Here is a 21384-nt window from a genome sequence, read left to right on the forward strand (position 1 = left end):
ATGTGGCTTGCTCAAGAGAGATTCTCATGGCTGAGAGTGAGGCCCAAGAGTTTGAGTCACTCATCAACAGTGTGGTTGAGAAAGGAGATGGAAGGGTTTGTGGTACAGTCCTTTTTGGAGAAAGAGAGAAAGAGATAGAGATATATAGATAAAGATATATTTTGATTGATTGATTGATTGGGATTTCTCAGGATTGAAAGTCATATTCAAAGTTTTGTGATTTTGTCAAGGTCTGAGTAGAGAGAAGAGGCTGCTGCCTGTCTGTCAAAAGGATGAGAGATCTCACAGCAGAGAGTGGAGTCATCAGCAAAGAGACAGAAAGGATTTTTCAGAGTAGTCAGTGAGATCATTGATAAATATTCGGAATAATATGGGGCCCAGAACACTGCCTTGTGGTAATCCAGCCTTGACAGGGAGAGGATATGAAAGGGTTCCGTTGAGAGCCACACATTGACTACGAGTATGGAAGAGGTCCTTAATCCAGAAGTAGAGTTAGCCTTGTGTTCCATCGGCAGACAGTTTGGAGAGCAAAGCAGAATGCCAGACTGTATAAAAAGCTTGAGATATGTCCAGAGAGACAGCCCTGATCTCATGTCTGATATTGAGGGCCTCCATCCATTGTTGGGAGGGCAGAAGCAGCATGATCGTGGTAGAATGACCACATCTGATTCTGAATTGATGATCTGAGATGAGGACATTGAAGAAAAGGAATGATTTTATGCCAACTGCGATTATGGTTTCCATGACTTTGCTGATGATTGGAAGTAAGCTAATTGGTCTGTAGTGAAGGGGATCCGTTTTTGCACCTTTTTATGTAATGCTGTGATGTTGGCTGATTTCCAAGCAGATGGAAGATGATCTATTGTAAATGACAGGGTGACAATGGCAGAAAGAGGAAGTGCAAGAGCAGCGGAATAGGTTTTTAGGACACGTGAGCTGATGCCGTCCAGTCCAGCTGCAGAGGCAGAGTCGAGGTTTACCAGAAACGTTTCCAACTTTTCAGGTGCAAAAGACACATAATTCAGGAGCAGTTGGGTATGACTGGGTAGGAGAGGAGGAGATTGGGACCATACTCTGTGAAGAGCGTTGATGCTGCTTAAGCAGTCTCCTTGGCTATTGGGCACTATCCTGGACGGGTCACCACTCCGCCACAGGACATCAGCATGCTGGCACTCATTTTGCCGACCTTGGAAGGATGACAGGCCGAGTTCACCCCACCTGGTATTAATTCAACAGCTGAGTGGGATTTGAACTCAGGACCCTAGGGTCCAAAACCCACCACCCTAACCATTAAGCCAACACCAGGCATATACTCATGGTGCCAACACCAGGCAAATACACCAGGCATATACTCTTCCCACTGGGAAGGGTGGGTACAGAAAGAGAAAGGGGTGAGGGACACTATTTTGAAGCAAGCACAGGATTGAGGCATTCAGCCTTCTTACTAGTGGTGTCGGCTGTGGTACCATTTGAAGTGAAGGAAGGGATGGAAGGGGAGCATACACCAGAGGCAGACTTAACAAGGCACGACCAGGTTTTTGAGGTGGGAGACAAGTTTCAAAGTTCATTCTTGAGATTGGACAGATGTTGTTTTCTGGTTCTCCTAAGAGTAGACACACATCTGTTGCGGGCTTTGTGGAATGATCATAGGTTGCCTTCGGTTGGATTTGCTTTCCAGGAAGAGGAGGCTTGTTTTAAAGCAACAGCTTCACCACATGATTCAGAGAACCAAGAGCAGCAGGATGGGATGAATCTGCAGAAGGAAGAGAGAGAGAGAGACAGAGACAGAGACAGAGACAGAGACAGAGACAGACTCACACAGAGAGACACAGAGTGAGTTTCTGTGGTAGAATGCCCATTATCAGTGGAAGTGGATATAGAAGACCAGTCCTGAACTGTAAAGGAAAAGCAAAAACACCCCCCTGCAAATACGCAAAGCAGGGGCCATGGAAGTAGAAGCAGGGCACATTAAATAAACCACAAATATGCGCAGTCTGTGAATGTCAAATCCATGAATGTCGGAATTCCACGATTATATATATATATATATATATATATATATATATATATATATATATATATATATATATATATATATATATATATATATATATATATATATATATATATATATATATATATATATATATATATATATATATATATATATATATATATATATATATATATATATATATATATATATATATATATATATCGACTCCTCCCTTCTGGCTGAAGATGCTGCATAAAGCAACCAAGAAAAGCTGCCAAGGTAAGCCCTTTGCTGTTTCAAACCTTACCCAGAGTTCTTACACAGCTGCTGTATAAACATTCACAATAGTACACACATGGGAATCCCAATGCTACACACCCCCTTAAGGCCCGGTCACACCTTGACGTTTTAGCCAGCGATGGCAACGTGTTAAAGTTCATGTAAAACGCTGGCTTACGTTGAACTTTTGAAGTTTTTTTTTTAAAGATTCGGACGTATTCATAGTGACTTGGTCTTGTGTATAACGCATTGGTAACTACACAGAACGTTTCGTTGTGTTATAGATAACTTATACCAACGAATGCTGAACCTGTTGTCGGCCTACACAACCGATGCCCAACGATAGTCCAACTTAGGCATAGCGCGTTGCACGCATCGCCGACGATGTCGTGACGTAGCCTATTAAAAGGCTGACGCACAACGATTCAAATCATAACTGCCGTAGAAATGGAAGGGTCAACATCGCGGTCACACCTTGGCGATCTTGCCAGCGTATGCCGACGTAACAAAAAGTGTGTCTAAAACGTTGGGGCACGTCGAATACGGTATGGGTAAGTTTGGTATGCGCGAGTAGAACGCTAAATACGCTATCATAAGTCGTAGTAAGTAGAGTACGTCAAGAAATTTTGAACATGTTCAAAATTTTACGACGTACTCGGCGTATGACACACGTTCCGCATGCAATGGGGATAAGTTTTACACACGATATGTGGACGCTTACATACGTCCACAAAGGCTACTTATAAGCTACTCATAAGTCAAAACACGTCGCGGTAATGTCTTTTTTACGCGAAACTTATTTCTAACTTATGTTTGACGTGCTTTGAACCAATTCTTTACGTAGTCCCAACATACATCGACGTATGTAGACGTATTCCAATGACGTCTTCCGGTCGACAAAAAAAAAAAATGAACGTGTTTCTAGGTTACAACTGCCATATAAAGACGTGTTCCCAGCAGTTTTGGGAATTGGTATATAAAAATGGTGTTCATTAAAGGGGAACACAACAGTGTTTTCGAGTCCTTTTTGAGTCGATGTCCATGTCAGCAGTAACAGTATCAGTATCAGTATTACTATTAGTATTAGTATTAGTAGTAGTTTGTTCATGTTGGCAGTAGTAGGTGGGTGTGAGGGGGAGGGTGTGGGTTATGATGGATCGTCCTTGCGTCCGCGTGTCCACGGGTAGGTTCATAGGCTGCCACTCAACGATTTAAATGGCTGCATCTCCACTATTGAAAGTAGACGCTTGCGCTCAACAATTGGATTTTTTTTACACTCAACGACTTTTAAACGGTACCACTCAGCTAGTTTCATTGTTTACAATGAACGATTTAAATTGCTGTCACTCGCCTTTGTTTTTTTTTTTTTTGTTTTTTTTTGACGCTGGGGTTTGGAAATTTGAAGCGTTTCTTCTGAACGTGTTAAAACGCTCAAACTCGACTATTTTAAATATATGCTGCCGATGGACAATTGGAATCATAGCCAAGCTAGACATCGAAGTGTGAACATCCTCGTCATGCCGAAGAAAAGTTTGAAGAATGCTGCAAATAAGTGTCCTGGCCGTGGCCGTGGACGCTGACGCAAGGACGATCCATTATACCGACGTCTTTCAGCCTATGAGTAACTTAAAAGTAACGTCTGTCGACGTGTGGCAACGATCGCGTAACGTGCCAACAACACGTTAATCATAGGTAGGAAATAAGTTTCGGGTACTCTAAACACTACCTCGGCATGTCTCAACTTATGATTAACTTACAAGTAGCATGTGTTGACGTCTGTCAACGATCGCAGACCGTGCCTACAACTTGTGGCCAGCGTAGCGGAGCGTGTGAGTCATACGCCGGCATACGTCGTGAAATTTCAAGCATGAAAAAATTTGAGGACAACCGAAAAGTACAACGTTTAAAGCCAACGTACAACGACGTATGGCAACGTACTACGACGTATGCCAGCGTGCTCTCAATGTTATCAAAACTTACCCATAACGTATTCAACATGTGCCAGCGTTTTAGAAAAAAAATTCAAAAATCGGCATACGTTGGCTAAAACGTCAAGGTGTGACCGGGCCTTTAGTTGCCGGACTGGTTTTATTGTTAATTGGCGAATTATCAGCGACAGTGCAGATAGACATGCATATAAACGAGGCTGCCAAGCATGTACAATGTGCAAATGACTAAAGCAGTCAAGAAACAAATGATAAAGAAAGACCCACCCACATCTCTCACCTATGAATGGAGGGAATAATCAATTAAACCCAGGAGGCTAGGATTAAATAAATAAATTGACTCCTCCCATGCTCTTCTAGCTGAAGAAGCTGCATAAAGCAATGGAGAAAGGCTATCAAGGTAATCCCTTTGCTGTTTCATACCATTCCCAGAGTTCCGACACAGCTGTGATGACATTCACAAATAGTACACACATGAGAATCCCAATGCTACACAACCCCTCAGCTACCGGACTGGTTTTATTGCTTGTTGGCAATCAGTGACGGTGCAAACAGAAATGCATACCAAGGAGATGCAATGCATATCTGCATGCATCTGGCTGGCTTGGGTGGCGCCACCATGAGTGACACGGGTACGAGCAACGCCAGTCAATTTCAAGTGAGCAGGGGATGGTTTGACCACTTCAAGAGGTGCTACGGTCTCCACAATGTCAAACTCTCATTCGAGCGTGCCTCCACGGACCACGAGGAGGTTGAAATGTTCCCTAATCAACTCGCACAGCTCATCCAGAAGAAGGGGTTCCTGCCCGAGCAGGTGTTCAACTCTGATGAGATCATTCTCTTTGGGAAAAAGACGCCAACGCAAACTTTTATCTCGAAGCATGAGGGAACCGCATCGCGATTCAAGGCCGCAAAAGACCGGGTATTTCTTCTCCTCTGCGCAAATGCAAAAGGGGACTGTATGATGAAGCCCATGATGACATATCATTCCTTGAACCCGTGTGCTCTCAAGGGAAAGAACAAGCACATGCTGCCCATGTTTTGGAGGGCCAACAGGAAGGCATGGTTGATGGCAGCAATTTTCATGGACTGGTTCCATAACTGTTTCATCCATTAGGTGGAGAAGTACCTGGCAGAACAAATCCTTATGCTCAAGGTTCTCCTGCTCATTAACAACACTAATGGGCACCCCTGGGACCTGAAAGTGGCTCACCCGAACGTCGAAGTGATCTTCCTGCCGCCCAACACCACCTTCCTAATCCAACCACTCAACCAAGGGGTAATCTCAACTTTCAAAACCTATTACACTCACCACACCTTTCACCACATTTTCAGAGCTCACCAGAATGCAGTGTTGGAAGGAGTTCAACATAGCCCACTGCATCGGCACAATCAAAGAGTCACTGGATGACGTGAGAGCCTGCACCATCAACGCCTGCTGGCACAACCTATGGTCACAGGCAGTGAGGAACTTTATCGGTTTTCCAAACAACGTGGAGGAGAGGTATAAAATTGTCGGGTTGGCATGGCAGGTGGGAGGGGAAGGATTTGACGACATGGAGCCTGGGGAGTTGGATAATGTTATCTCCTTGCATGACGATGAGTTCACCGAGGAGGAGTTGGATGCCATTACCAAGGTCTCCAAGGAGGAGGAGGAGGAAGTGGGAAGTGATGAGGAAGTGGTGTCGAGGTCAAACCTCATGGTCAAGTTCCTGGGTAAGATGCTGCAGAACATGCGGTCATTGACTAAGAGGCTGCAAGATGCTGATGCAGTCATGAAGCATTACCTCTAATTCAAGAGGGGGTTGGACGATGTGATGCCGACATACAAGGAGCTACATCGAAACCTGCAGCAATGTGCCAGGCAGCTTTCAATCACGGATATTTTCAACCCTGGTCCCTTCACCTCAGGAGCATCAGTACCCTCGCCTGCCTATCATGCCTATCATGCCTATCCTACCTATCATGCCTCTCCTCCCTATTCTGCCTCATCAGCATCCTCACCTGTGTCATCTTCAGAGGACTCCACTGAGTTCACTGGATTTAAAATTATCATCATGTTTTTAAATATTTTGTTGTTTTTGTGCAAATAAAAATTTGAAATGGTGCTTGTTGTTTTTTTAAAACTTTTACGGTACGGTTGGTTAATCACTTTTAATAACCTGTAAATCACATTCCTTCAATAAACATTTGAAATGGTATCTGGTGTTGTCAATTGTATTTGCAAGCATTTTTATGAAATTGTAATTGTGTACATTCGCGGTTGAAAATATTTTAAATTTTTAAGTTTCCCCCCGATGAATCAAGAACTGCCGGGAACGTATCCCCCCTTTTTCCTTTGAAACAATGTGCAACATTTGTGATGTCGCCATTTGCGGGTCACAAACCGCCAGTCACCTCTCCCCCCTTTTCCCATTGAAACAATGCCCCAACATTCGTGGATTTGACATTCGCGGCATTTTCCAGGAATATATCTCCCGTGAATAGCAGGGTCCGATAGTACTGTGTTAAAAGTCTACCATTTTATCTTGCACTTAAGGACATCATGTTTGAAATTGCCAGACATATCTGCGATTGATGTATCCTGCAGCAAATGATCTTAGCTGTTGCATACATCTCTCACTGGTGGATGTTAATTGTGGTACTGACTTGTTGCGATCTCTCATCTTCCCATTAGAAGAGAGTAAGCTGTATTTTTATACGATAATAATTAATATTCATTAGATTTTACACGACAATAAGATAATTAATATGCATTAGAATATGCGATGCAGGGTCATGTAAATTAACGGTTCTCCCTACTTCTGTTGTCAGTATTAACTCCGTTACTCATGTTGGTTTGGTTCTTGTCTGGCCAAGGTTAAGCACGAGGAAGTCACAGACAGCAATGGTATTTCCTCAACCCCACGGGGAAAAAACATTTAAGTTATTGTTGAAATATAAGGCCAACACACTCTTGAGCTGTGCTAAATAAAAACGAACGGCGATATAAATGGGGAAAATGCATTACCGCATCTACTCACGTCTGCGTGTCATCCATTGATTTTAAAAATATGATCCATTCCTGGGTTTCAGCTTTTGCTGCTGATTTCATGTTTCCTTGGTGCATCCCCTTCAAGTAATTTTATCATCCTCAAGGTCATCACTCAGTATACTTGGATCATGTAATGCATTTTTGAAATGGCCTCTTAGGATAAGGTCACATTGAAAAGAGTTGAGCAACATAGGTATAATAACAATTATAATAATAACAATGAGAATAACAATCGTACTATTTAGTGCTCGTCTTTTAACCTACATTGTAAAAAGGCTTGTGTCTAAGTTTTGGATGTGACTAAAACAGTCATCACGCGCAATTCCAGCAGAATGTTCAAAAGGAATGCATCCAGCTTTACAGGATACATTAGAGTATGCCATTTGTTCTGCTTGCAATGTCTACGCGAACAATTCCATCACACGAGGGACATTCATAAAGTGAATGTTGAACTTTAAATGCAAGATCAGATCAAATCATATTTTTGAGTATATATTCCTTTCCTTCATAGGATCCTTTTCGGACAAAGCTCCTGTAAAACCTTCAATGTAACCGAGGCAGATGACCCTGAATCCTCTCATTGCATTGCTTTGTTCCAAGTATTCTCGGGACTCTCCACTTTGCTTTGGGCAGGTGAGACCACTTGTGTTTTTTGAATGGCAGTCTGTTATTTAGTCCTGGGAATTGTCCTTAGGAGCGGAACAAAGGATTGGTAACTTTGTGGGATTTTCTGCGGAGTTGAGTGCTCGGTAATTGCACGGGAACGTAAGCAGCTGGTTGAGGCAGACGTTTAAAAACAATCCCACCAGACAATTTGTGCTCTTGACTGGTAATTTCATTTAGTTGCCCAATGGTTTACTTGGCCTGCCAAACACACGAATACCACCGAGTAAGCTCGAGGACTGTAATCCCAAACAAATTGAGATACGTGTTTGATGTATCCTTTTGGGGTTTGCACCTATAAATAAAATGATGGCCAAAATGTAGCTGTAAGCTCGATATTTTCATAATTTTGTTGACTATTCTGGAAACCCCTCAAAGAGGCCTACATCTTGATGGGAGGATACAGTTTATTGATGAACAAGTTCAGTTTTGCAATGAATAGATGAAATGCTTGTGAAGATCATTAGCAAACGGTTCAAACTCAAACAAGTTTGGATGGTAGTAAGGAAGGGGTCCTCCACTCAGAGAGAAGTTGATGCATTGAAAGGTCCTCCTGGAAAGCCTGGCGTTGGCTTGGTGGTTCGGGTAGCTGGTTTCGGATCATAGGGTCCTGAGTTCGAGCCCTGTCGGCCGCTGAATTAACAGCAGGTTGGGTTGACTCAGCCGATCATCCTTCTGCGGTCGGCAAAACGAGCACCAGTGTACTGGTAATCGTGGCACTGCATCAGCAGCATGGCCGCATCCCGAAATCAATGATGCAACCAGCAGCCACAGGCTGCACACGAAGGTATGTGTGTTGCCCTTGAAAGAGTAGTGACAGAAGAAACAGTAGATAAGTTTCACTTTGAATGAGATAGGTACCGAGAAGCATTGGAGATAGATGAGTGCATGGATATTGGCAGGACTGGTAAGTCGCTTATGTATGGATGGGCGATTGTATACGTGTGCCATGATTGTTATGGTTGACAGGGTCTCGTCAAAAGGTGAATGTGCTGTCAGTGTTTGTTCAATCTCCACTCGACAACAACCATCTTTTTTTATTAAAAATAAATTTAGCACCCTGATGATGTTCCACTACCCCCATTGCAATCCTCCCCACTCCTCTTCCCCCATCACAGCCTTTCCAGCGAAATTAAGCAGACAAACTGACGGATTGAATTCACATGTTGATGCGATGGCACAGTAATGATGAGTAAATGGCCTCCTGTGTCAAATTTCCTTGATTATAAACTGTTCGCTCAATGCAATTTAACATAACTCAAATAGAAAGATCATTGCAGGTTCACTCTTCCCATATGCTGAATCCAAAGCTACACAAGTAGGACCCTGACATATAAACTCCAAAGCAAGTCTCACCCAGAAAGCTTCACTAATTGGTTCATCATAGAACAACTCACAATAAGACATCAGTGTCACCAGTCATGGGCGGTAAAACCCTAAAGTCACATTGAAATGAAGAATGAATGTGAACGAGTAACTCTCGCAGGCCAAAATATTTGTAAACAGATGGATTAAACTTTTCAATCCCCACCCCCTCTTTGAAAAAAAAAACATAACAAAATTCTTGTTTAACAGTAGAACTTGTATTGTATACAATGCACATAATTAACGTTGACGTTTATTTTGTCTTATTTTGAAAAGCAATCATGAGGATCCATATTTCACTTGAGTGATTGAGCACAACGACCAAATAATATACAATTTCGTTCTCAATGATAAAAGTTAATTGTGGTATCGGCCTGTGGATAATTCCTTGTTTTCCCCTCTTTGCCGTTCGACCCCATTTTGACTATGTCTGGTGTTGGCTTAGTGGTTCGGGTGACAGACTTGGGACCCTGGCGTGCTGAGTTCAAATCCTACTCAGCTGTTGAATTAATGCCAGGTGGGGTTAACTCGGCATGTCATCCTTCCGAGGTCGGTAAAATGAGTGCCAGCATGCTGGTATACTTGTCAGAGTGGCGACCCGTCCAGGATTGTGCCCAATAGCCAAGGAGACTGTTTAGGCAGCAGCAATGCTCTGCACAGAGTATGGTCCCAATCTCCTCCTCCTCCTTCCATTTCCACTGAGCAGCCACAGTAATATTATTTTACACTGCATCATGATTTGGATTACCCTTACTTACCTACATCACACGGAACAAAGTCTCCCTTTTCAAAACCGCATCCCAACCATGTCCACATGGCATGTTACTTTAAATGTTTATAATTTTTAAGGTGGGAATGACTGTGAGACTTCACAGAGCAACCTTCACTTATCGCTCGCTGCACACTTTATCCCAGCAAGAGGAAAGGGATCGCATTCAAAGGACCTCGCTTGGATTAGATCCGCAGCTCGTGTCACCCGCCAAGGACTGCCATTTTAACAGCTAATACTTCTCTTGACCCCTGCAGCCATTGTGTTATTAGCTTTTGCTCTCATAAACCTGAGCATTCTTCAACATTTTCTCTCTCATAATCGGCACTTTCCAGGCCAGGATGGCTACACTTTTAATTGCCTGTGCATTTGTCCTGGGAGCACTGTGTACCGCAGCTGCATAGACAGGATTTACGCCAGGGGAGGCTCTCAAGACAGCTTGAGATAAAAAGTATATCAATAAGGCTCCGCAGGAATCGTGTGATCTACCCGTGATCAATGTTTTTGATGTACCCACGTTGAAACACAAACATAAGAAGACCATTGCTCTGTCCAAAAAAGCATCTTGTCGTCTTGGAGAGAAAGGTAGAAGTTACAATTGCTGCATGAGATTGTTTTCAAGAGCGGGCACCTTGAACCGTACCAGATTAAGATCAAGAAGGAGTCGAGGTGAAATCTTTCAGATCTTGGGCAGTCGTAGCTATTACTTCTGCACTCACCATGTTACCAAAGAAGGGCTTAGCTAAATACTGTATTATACTTTAGCTAAATTACATTAGACCAGGTTTGAGTATAAAGACATGCAACATATTGTACCAGAATAATTAATGAGATGACCAAGCCAGATGTAAATAAGGTGTCGACAATGGCAATCTGATATTGGAACAGAATGAAAAGAAAGGAAAAGAGCATAAATGACAACAACTATTTACAATGAACGTACCTTTACTATAATGTGGATTTTCACATTTGTTTGCTGTTATGGCTGCATGACAAAGAGTCGGCGAGGTATCGCTAGCACCCTGGCCAAGTTCCAAATTATTTCCCAAACCTACAAGGGGCACTAAATTGGCAGTCCCAGTCGCACCCCTCCCTGTCCTCCAGAAGTGATGAAACTAATGGATGGAATTCATATTTCACTCTTGGACCAATATACTGTCGTGGGTCTGGCCGGTTCAGTTAATCCCCCCTGACCGAATTGTGGTGGACGGACGGTTAACACCGATCAGGCCCGGATCGCCGAGTGGTTTATCTTAGGAGGTGGACACGTGATCCTCAGAGATGATGGTGCGTGTTGGAGGGGCATTTGCAGCACTGGCGGAGTGACGGAAGCACAGCACAAGGGTTTATACTCGAACCCACAACAGATACACTGACACAGCAACTTAAAATAAACGGGGATTTAATGACAACAAACAAATATTTACAAGGGTAAAAATTCAAAAACTAATAATAATACGTGAAGTAAATTAAGCCTAAAGTTGAGGCGCCTCTGCACACGGACTTCAGTACAAACAAGGGGAAAACAGAATAAAAGAAAATCCTCCCTTTATTCTGGCACTTCGCTTTCTCCAGAGATGGTTTTTATTTAACTTTGGGGTCGAGGTGTTTCTTCCTGCGTGGGAAGACGCACCCAAAAATGGCACCGAGCCGCTCTCTGGGCGGGAAATATGCATGAGGTAATTTGTGAGGCAGTATTCAACGCCAGGGCTTATCAACTGCCGAGTGGCTTCCTCGTCAATCGTGCTTGCCGATGCCGCGGCTTTGCAGAATGGCGCCGTCTCTTTCGGTGATACACACGAGGGTTCGAGGTCCGTTTCTCATGACCAGCCAAGAGTCAATGGCCAGCATCTTGCTCCACCACGCAAGCCAATTCGCCTCAGCATGAATACGAGAATCGTGCCGTCGTCTTCATGTGTCGAAGGAAAGCCAGCTGTAATGCCCTGATCTTACATGCCAACGTCTCTCGACCGCGTGCGTCCCTTACACCGAACTCAAAAACCAACAGCCAAAACCTCTGCTTCTGACATCACGCCCATCAATCATCCACCTCCGGGTGTGGCTTGCTGGCATGACACGTGGGAAGGCGGGGCTTCTGCCTGCTCAGCAAGTTTTGCTTGCTTGCTGGTATGGTTGTTGTTGTTGTTGTTGTTTTATAAACGTACTTCTTTCATGGCTAACTTGTAAATACAAAAACGTCAGAGAAGGTCACAGGGAGAAATTATATACTGGGGTTAATTGGTCTTTGTCCCTATCTAATTAACAACGCACCACCCCCCCCCCCCCCATGTGGTGACAAGTACCACTTAAGCTCACAGTTTCCCCACCTAATTTACATTGAGATGTCTCCTACATGTCCACGGACCAAGCAACTCCATACAATCCAAACTTTGCTATGAAATTTCTCCATCTACCCCCACAACCGTAAAAATACGAATGAACCATTATAGGATTGCACTTGCAATATATGAATGACGCTTCCTGTTAATGTCGTAGTTGTTTCGGCTTTGAATTATTGATGATTTTTTTTTGTGATTAATGACCGAGTCTACCATCAAGGAACAGGCCATTGGAGGGTCATCCATGTGGTGTATTGCTTGAGAAGGTCAACGTAGCCTAGACTGGATAAGACCTGAACAATAGAGCTTGATAAGCCCACACCTTTGTTTTTACTCGTCAGCCACAGAAATGTTGGAACGGTTAGCTCACCTAAAACGATGTTGCCACATTATTGTATGTGGTTCCATTGTATTTAGGAATGAGGTGTGTTTTCCCTCTACAAGTTCTGGGCACCACATACCCAGTCTATGGATAGCACCTTTGCGCAGCCATGAGCTGGCTGGATATTGAAGTGTTACTGATTTTAGAAGGCAATATTTATAATCCTCTTCTTCCCTGACTCTGACTCTGTGATAATCAGTTTAACCAGGTCCTCATTCTGTGCATATCCTCATCAGCCCTCATTGAATTAGCTTTGTTTTTCATTCAGTTTACATGATCCATCTGCTTCCTTGAGGCTGCAAGGCCTTTTAATGAATGATACAACTTCAGCTGTCTCACTGGATTTTAAATATTTCCTGAGTACTTCTAGTTTTGATTGGAATATTATATGAAGTCTACCATATCCATCTTACAAGTTAAGGATAATGGTTGAGAGATAAGGCTACAATTTAAGGTTAATTATTTTAATTATAGTGAAGTATTGATTTGTTTTATTATATTACAAATAATGTGGAACTGGTTATGTTTACCAGGTATTCCGTAATTCGACTTCTTGATCGCTCGGCTGCCAGGTTACTAAACTGACCCTGTGATCGGGGTGTGGTTTTGTTGCACTCTTTCTCTTATGGCATGACCTGACCTTCGGCATGCTCTGTCGGACGTGTTGAATGCCTCCGGTCATGTGACAACTTTATACAAAGGCTAAATACTTGGCCATTCTCATCACGTGATAATACACCGTTAAAAGGGCCATTATTTGGCTATTCAAGGTTAAAAAAAAATATAAAACGAACAAAAACATCTTGGCAATACAAGTCAGCCACAGTGTTGATTATCGGTATTCGTGTTGGGTGACGACCTCTTTTATGATGCCCGTACATTGGCGGGAGGATTTATTATGGTATTACACGGTGTGCCTGCCTAAGTATAATCGACATCCGACAGCTGGCAAATGAGCCAACCCACCCACACCCTGGTTAACACCCTCGTGCGAGTTTTAGGACCAACACTAGTGCCAACTGTTGATTACACAGAGATTACTTGATATTACCATTTATAGTTTTTATGTCAAGTATAAAAAGTAAAAGAAAGAATAAAACCATAAAATTCTTGAAAAAAAATAAATTAATAATAATAAATAGAGGTGGTCGAGCACTTTGAGCACCTCTCCTGGCTACGCCACTCTTCCATGCGTCCCACACTCAGCGGACATTCCACACACTGCCTTTTGGTGAAATAATTTGGTGAGTAAATAGATAAATATCTGTGAAAAGAACTTGACACCAAACAACTGAAGATTTTGGAAAATATTTCTTGATTCGACTTTAGTTCAGCCTATCTATTTATTATGTATTCAAATATGGTGGAAATATCATCCACCCTTAATTTTGAACACACACTAACCTTCACCTGATGCACAAGCTTGATGCTTTTCCAAAGTGAAACTTTTGATGTATATTTGAATATAAAACTCATCACTCAGGTATTGATGGTTCGGGAGTTAATTCCTGCACCCCTCCCCTCCCCACCCCCACCAACCTCACCACCACCACTACTACCACCCTGAAAGTGGGAAATTTATGACCTCAAAGGTTTCAATAAAGTTGTACATGCTTCGATTCCCGAAGAGGTTCGATATTCCGGTAGAAGATCTGATTACGATGAAAACATCTTACATCAGACCTATGTTGGAGTATTGTTGTCCAGTGTGGTATTCCTCTTTGACACAACTGCAGGTAGCTGATTGAAGTGTTGTTAAAACGAGTACTGAGGATTATTTTGGCTATCAGCGACAAATCCTACCATCACGTCTTGAGTACCTTCCAGCTGAATTCTCTGCAGGAATGCCATGAACAACTTTGTAAAAATGTTGCATCTTCTTTGCATTGAAGATTTCCAGACTAGTTATCTGACAAACAATCATACGCAGACGACTGCATCCATAACCAAAAAAGTCCAATGCCCTATATTATCAAACTGCTCAATGATGACATGAATACTCTTTTAGTTTTATTCATATGTTGCTTTGTTCTGATTATGTTATAACCTTTAGTTGGTTTTACCTTGTAAATCATTCACAATTCAGCTTTAAGGCTGCGATGTTTTGAAAACAAAAACCAATCATTCATTCATTAATTTCTTTTAAACCCTACCCTATTAACACAATCTTATCAATTTACTGATGGAGATTTAACCACATTTACAAAAAAAAAAATCAAAAAAATCTGGGGTCATAGCTCATCGATCAAAAATGAGTGAATAGAAATGTAAAGTTAATGGCGGCAAAACATAAAATAAATGTGACATGTCCCTAAATACCAGAATTCACATTTCACCAAAATACACAGTTCGAGAGAACATTTGGGAAAATAGTGACAGAGAAAATGTTACTTATCGATTGAAGATCATGATTTGTGATTGAAACGTGCACATCGTTTGTAACCCCCTCCATCCACACCCATATTGAAGGCACTGCGTATAAATCGGCCTGAAAACCGCCATGCCCACATCCATGCATATGCAATCGATGCATTCGCTCTCAATGCGTTCATTCACAGTTATGTAGCTCCCTTTATCATTACTGACAATGAAGAGGAAAAGGAAAGAGGAATTTGCTTTGTAGGAACTTTTTAAAGCCACGGTTTGCACAGGGAAAGCTTTCCCGCTGTGAATGCTCGCTCTCTTCATTTTCTGCATTAGTGGAACGTAATTGTTGTTTCCTCTCGAAACCACTATTGTTGTGATCACGATCACGTTCTTGGACTCTTTCACGGATGAGACAGTGTCTTGCTTTCTTTTCATTAACTAAAGGAATCCCTATCATTTTGGTACAAATTTGTGATGGATTCCTAATTTATTTTAATGATGTACTAAGAGTTAATAATGACGATATTTTCGAGCATTTCTGTTGACAGTGCGAAGCCAATGCGAGGACGAGGAGTGTAATGTACATCCTGATTTTATTTTTTTTTCCTCCCCTTTGGAGATGCTAATTTTGGTGATAGATTTATTACTAAAGAATTTAACCATACTTGACAGCATAATGGTTGGAGTGTGTGCTCTGAGTCTAGGAAATCGGCAGTTCAAACTCACCACTGGCTGAGTCGTACTATAGACATTAAAAATGGTATGTGCTGTTTCCTTGCTTGATGGTCAGCATTTAAAAATGATCAAAGATAGACAAACAACCATAGGTGTTGGAAGCCGTTGTGTAGGCTTGTTGGGCCGAATGGCCTCCTGTTTTGTAGTTTCTTGTAAGGGACCTCAAATATTATAAGATAAGACTTCATTTTTGAGAGCGTTTTCTTTATCTTTTCTTTTTTATTTTTATTTTACAAGTGACCTTTATGTTCAAATATTTGAGCTTTCCACCTATATTTTTCAGTCTGGCTTTACACTCCTCGATCCTTTCATGCTTCATGTGGCATTTTCTTGTCTGGAGTTTATTTTCCACTGATGCCTTTCATAATTTTTTTTTACTGCATTCTTGGCATGGGGTGGGGGGCAGGGGGGGTGTTTGTGACCTTCTAACTTGACTTGTTCCCACTTCAGATAGACTGTAACATCACAATTTGCTTATATGGGTAGTTAGGAGTAAATAAAGAGTCAAGTTTGGATGGGAGTAAGTTTCGGTCTTTTACTTTTTCTTGGTAGATAGGTACCTCGAAGCATCAGGGATAGAGCAGTATGTACATGGATATGGGGAGGACTGGGATGGAGTTTAAGTATGAATGTGTGATTGTTTCAATGTGTCATGATTCTGGTGTCTGAGAGAGGGTCTTGACAAAAGGTGAATGTGCTTGCTGTAGGTGTTTGTTCATTCTTCACTTGATACATCTCTCCATCCCTAAACTTTTTAATAAATCATGCTGGTGATGTTCATGTGCCCCACTGTTCCCCTCCTCAGTCCCCTTTCTTCCTTCTCCCTTGCCCTCCAGTTTAATTTGGTGGGAATGGTAAAGCTTTGGTTCGTAGCATAGACCATGAATTGACTGAGAGATTGAATTGATGGTAAATGAATGAAGCACTGGCAAGATGGGCCAAATGGAATCAATCCTCCTGTGTCGAAGTTCCTTGTATTTTTTTTTCACAATTATGCTCACTTTTTAAGACTCATGGGACATTAAAGTGAACATAATGGGAAGGGTTTTTTTTAATTGAGAAAGGGTGATTGACCCCTGGACATCCGAATGGCAGGACCTTACATCACAAGACAAAAAACAAAATCTCATAAAATCTGTTGAAATTCTCACCAACATTTTGTTAGAGCTCACTGGAAATCATTGGATATTTTTTGGAAATGAATACTTTCCCAGAAAAGTTTAAACGATTTAATATTGATCTCAGAATATGCAGCTGAGTGGAAAGAACTTCCCATCCAAAAAATTAAACAACCGACAAGATCCTTGGCCTCACATGGAAATCTATATCCAGAGAGGACGATGGGAAACTTCCCTCGATCTGCCTCACAATGGTGACTGGTACATTGTGTTTGCTTTTTTATAATGCATGTGAAAGTGTGAAAGTGCTTTTTCCGTATTTTCCATAATGATAAAGTGAAACACACCTTTTACGCTGTTGCAAGCGACAGTTGGTTTTTATGCCCTGGGAGTCTTCTTCAGAAATATTTTTAATCATTTTGCTTCAGTTTTGACTGCAAACCACCTATTTCATGATAAATCACAATTTCCCTTCTGTAAATGTCGCAGCAGCATGAGTATTCAGGGCCGTGATATGACTGGTGACTATTGCTCTAACATGCTGCAACCCACCTTGGCCATTTCTTAATATGGATTTTTGGCAAACTTCAGAAAAAAAGTTGAAAAACACTCATTATGCAATAGCACACAAATCCTATGGGAATTGAAAATGGTAAACTTTTTTTTATTGCTGTTGTTCTATATAAAGAAAAAGAAGGAGAAAAAAAACTGAGAAATAAGCCTCCTTTTTAATTCCCAGGATGCCAGAGGGGGTTCTACAAGCAGCGAGCAGGAGATGGACCATGTACCAAATGTCCTCCGCACAGCGTCTCCCGAGAGGCTGGCTCTGCGACTTGCCACTGTGATCACAATTATTTTCGACCCAAGACAGAGCCACAGTCTGTGGCCTGTGCAAGTAAGTCTCGTTGCGACTCGACTGCCGTCAGGCAATTGTACCTTCTCCCCTTGTACATCCATGCGCTCCGTGCTGACTTTATCTAACATTGCACTCCAACTTGGCCAATCTCAACACCAAATCTACACCCTATCTTCACATTTTACCTCCACAAAATATTCCCGAGAATCTTACAGTTTTTCTCTTACTGGTTATACTGCTCCAAATTCATTAATCAGACCGATTGAGCTCTTTATCAGTCTGCTCATTTATGGAAAACAACAGTTTCAGTGTCACTTTTCTGCAGGGCCCAGAAAGCCATTGCTTTGAATAAGACTTCAGTAAATACACTCTTGGTGCTGGCAGGATAGCTCAAAGGTTCAGCGTACTCTCCTTTGAGCAGACTTGTCTGGGTTCGACATCCAATCCGACTATAAAGTGATACCATGGTGCTTTGCAGGCAGCAGGTTGCATAAATGAGTAAGCTGTCTATCAGAGGGACATTGAGCCGGTTGATTCATCCACTAGCATTCACTCGTGGATGCAAAAGATCCCACAGTGCCGTTTTGAAAAGAGTAGTGTGCTGCCATACCCTGGCCAAGTTTCAAATTCCTGCCTCAATTACTGCCGGGAAGTGAAATGGCAAACCGCCCAGTGTATTCTCTGCCTCGTAACTGCTTTGGCAGCTATGTGGAAAAAGCATGGCCATGGAGAGATACTATCAGACCACCTGGAACATAATTTTCATCTGTCGAGCTGTCACAATGCCTTCCTGTGCAAGTATAAACTGCACCAATTACAGGGTCTTGGGCAATGCCAAGAATAGTGATCTGAATATATTCACCTCGATGTCTTTTCTTGTTTTCATGGTTAATTCATCCCATGAGTAAGTATTTATTGTCGAGAAAATGCATTGTCTGTCAGATTCTAATAACATCCAAACCTGGTTCCTGGTAGTTTCAAGTACAATTCAATGCATGACGTTAATGAGTTTTATCATATACTGTTCACAGAAATTTTTTTTTTAGCTATATGTCCATAAAGATCAAATTGATATCCAATAATTCTCAGCCCTCGTGCCTGATCATGAAGGTATAGTTTGAGTGAGAATACAACCAGGAAATGATGTAATACAAAGACAGACTAGAAGGGCACTCGGTGGAGCGCATACTTCCACCACGTAATGCCTGATCCACAAGAACATATTGGGCCCAATATATTTTTGAAATATCATGCTATATATCGTTTTTGGCACCATCTCAATGGTGAAGAATCACTTGCAAAATTAAATAACTCGTATCCAGATCCAGATTTGGATCTTCACCAAAATGGAATCAATTCGTCCTTGTTACACACCCAACCTGTCCATCAAGTATCATCCAAATCCATGCACAACTTTTTGAGATATCCTGCAGACAGACAGGGGTGAGAACATAACCTTCTTCCACCTCCGGTGGCGGCGGTAATGAGCTTGTGGCTAATCTGTACTATTTGTAACGATCAATAATTATTTGATGTTCCTGAGCCCAGTAATATGGCTGCCGGCCGGCTTCAGCGGCCCAGCTCTTGGTCAAATCAACTGTTACTCCCTCGCTGTTCATGCTAATTGCTTTGAACTTTCACAATATTCTCCTACACTTTCCACCCATCTCAAACTGGACGTTGATTTAATAGGAGAAACTACTTGGAGGACACAATTGGTGCACGTAACATTGTCAGTTCCTAATTGTCCCTCCATGCCACAGCTCCAGTTGCTCTACATAGTATAATCTCAAGTTAAAAGCCTAACTCAGTTGCCACAAGACACATGGTAACCATACGTAGCCACACTCACTTGCAACACCCAGTAAAAAGCCCAACTCACTTGCCACACTCAATGGGGATAAACACCGCTCCAGTATGTTGCAACACAGGCTAAACACGACGCATGGTGTCCTCCAACAACATCCAAATACCGCATGTCCAAATTGCTCATTCTCCACAAACCTTTTATAATGGTCTCAGGTTATGATATATGTATTTACTTTTAATGGCTTTCTTTATACTGCCTATGACACACACACACACACACACACACACACACACACACACACACACACACACACACACACACACACACACACACACACACACACACACACACACACACACACACAATCACCTATGACCGGATTATCCCTTTGAACGTGAACATAGAAAACAGATCATTGCGACCAGATATAGTACGTAGGTACAAAAGAGTAAAGACAGCATTGCTAATTGAGGTATCAGTATCCAGCAATTTTGACCGAAACAACACAGAAATCGAGAAAATGACCAAATACCGGGATCTACAAAATGAAGTGAAAAGATCTTGAGAGCTGAAGGATGCCGAGATTGCACCTGTGATAATTGGAGCAGTAGGAATGATCAAAAAGAACCACACGGAGATTTTAATAATCATCCTGGGGAATATTAATACGAACAAACTACAGTTGGAAGCTGTCTGGGGCTCAGTGACGATACTGAAGAGAGCCCTCGGAACAAAACTTTGAGAACAGAAAACTTCACAGCTTGTTCCATGAATCGTGACCCCTTACGCAAACGGAGGTGGATAATTTGAGCCCTGGGAGGACTCCATTCCACCCTTCTGAAAACCGAATATGGAAATAACCAATGACACACACACACACACACACACACACACACACACACACACACACACACACACACACACACACACACACACACACACACACACACACACGATTGCCTGAAGGAAGGAAAAATGTTAAAGTGGAGAAAGCTCTCACACAGTAAACAGTGAAGTCTCGTTGTGGTAAAACTGACTTAGTGGTGGAAGTGCCACATTAAAGTTGTTTAGGACAAAATTTCGGCAAATCTCCACAATGTAACAAGATCCCCCAGATGCCGAGCCAGGCCCAATTAGCTGGTGCCTTGTCTTGAACACAGCAGCTGTGGTTCTGTAGTTCAAAGAGGTTTATCGGGTTTCTTAGGCACTTGAAAACACTGCAGTAAGAAAACATTTCAGCGTTGATCCTTGCTTTACCCATGGCATTGAGAACTGGAGACTTTGTAGAGGCTTTATGGGCCCAGATCCTGGAGTGATACAGAAATCACTGCATCAGTGCCTCAGCTGCGATGCCCTTTGTCTGTCATTTCAAGCTGTTCTGATCTTTGGCTTCACAAACCCAAGCATTCCTTGGAAATCGTTTCCGAACAGGCCACAACAGAGCCTGTAAAGTCACAGAATCACATGATGCCTGGAGCTCCTGGAGGTTAATTTAGTGTTTCCAACTTGATTTCAATGCCATAACTGTTCAAACCCAAGAACATCCCTGCTTTCATGAGCAATTGCACCAGTTGAGCGGTCACACACATTCAAAGGACTCTGAAGGGGGTACTTCACACTTAAACGGCATGCATTCTGCTGGAAAAAAAATAATAGGGGAAATGTAATAAATGCAAACAGTCCGAAGAAAATATTGAGAAGAAAAGGATTTTGAAGAAGATTGTG

At 42.2% G+C, this 21384-nt stretch overlaps 1 protein-coding gene across 1 annotated transcript in view; it reads left to right on the forward strand.

The window, feature by feature from the left end:
• LOC147028706 (ephrin type-A receptor 4-like) overlaps positions 1-21384 on the forward strand; it is a 137678-nt gene that overhangs the window by 68043 nt on the left and 48251 nt on the right. Inside the window, exon 5 of the mRNA XM_085879376.1 lies at positions 17733-17888. Within this exon, the coding sequence (XP_085735502.1) occupies positions 17733-17888 (156 nt within the window). The remainder of the gene's footprint in view (positions 1-17732; positions 17889-21384) is intronic.

The sequence above is a fragment of the Eptatretus burgeri genome, chromosome 4 (genome assembly GCF_056783735.1).
Source record: "Eptatretus burgeri isolate ZD-2024b chromosome 4, Ebu_testis_v1, whole genome shotgun sequence".
Lineage (NCBI taxonomy): Eukaryota > Metazoa > Chordata > Myxini > Myxiniformes > Myxinidae > Eptatretus > Eptatretus burgeri.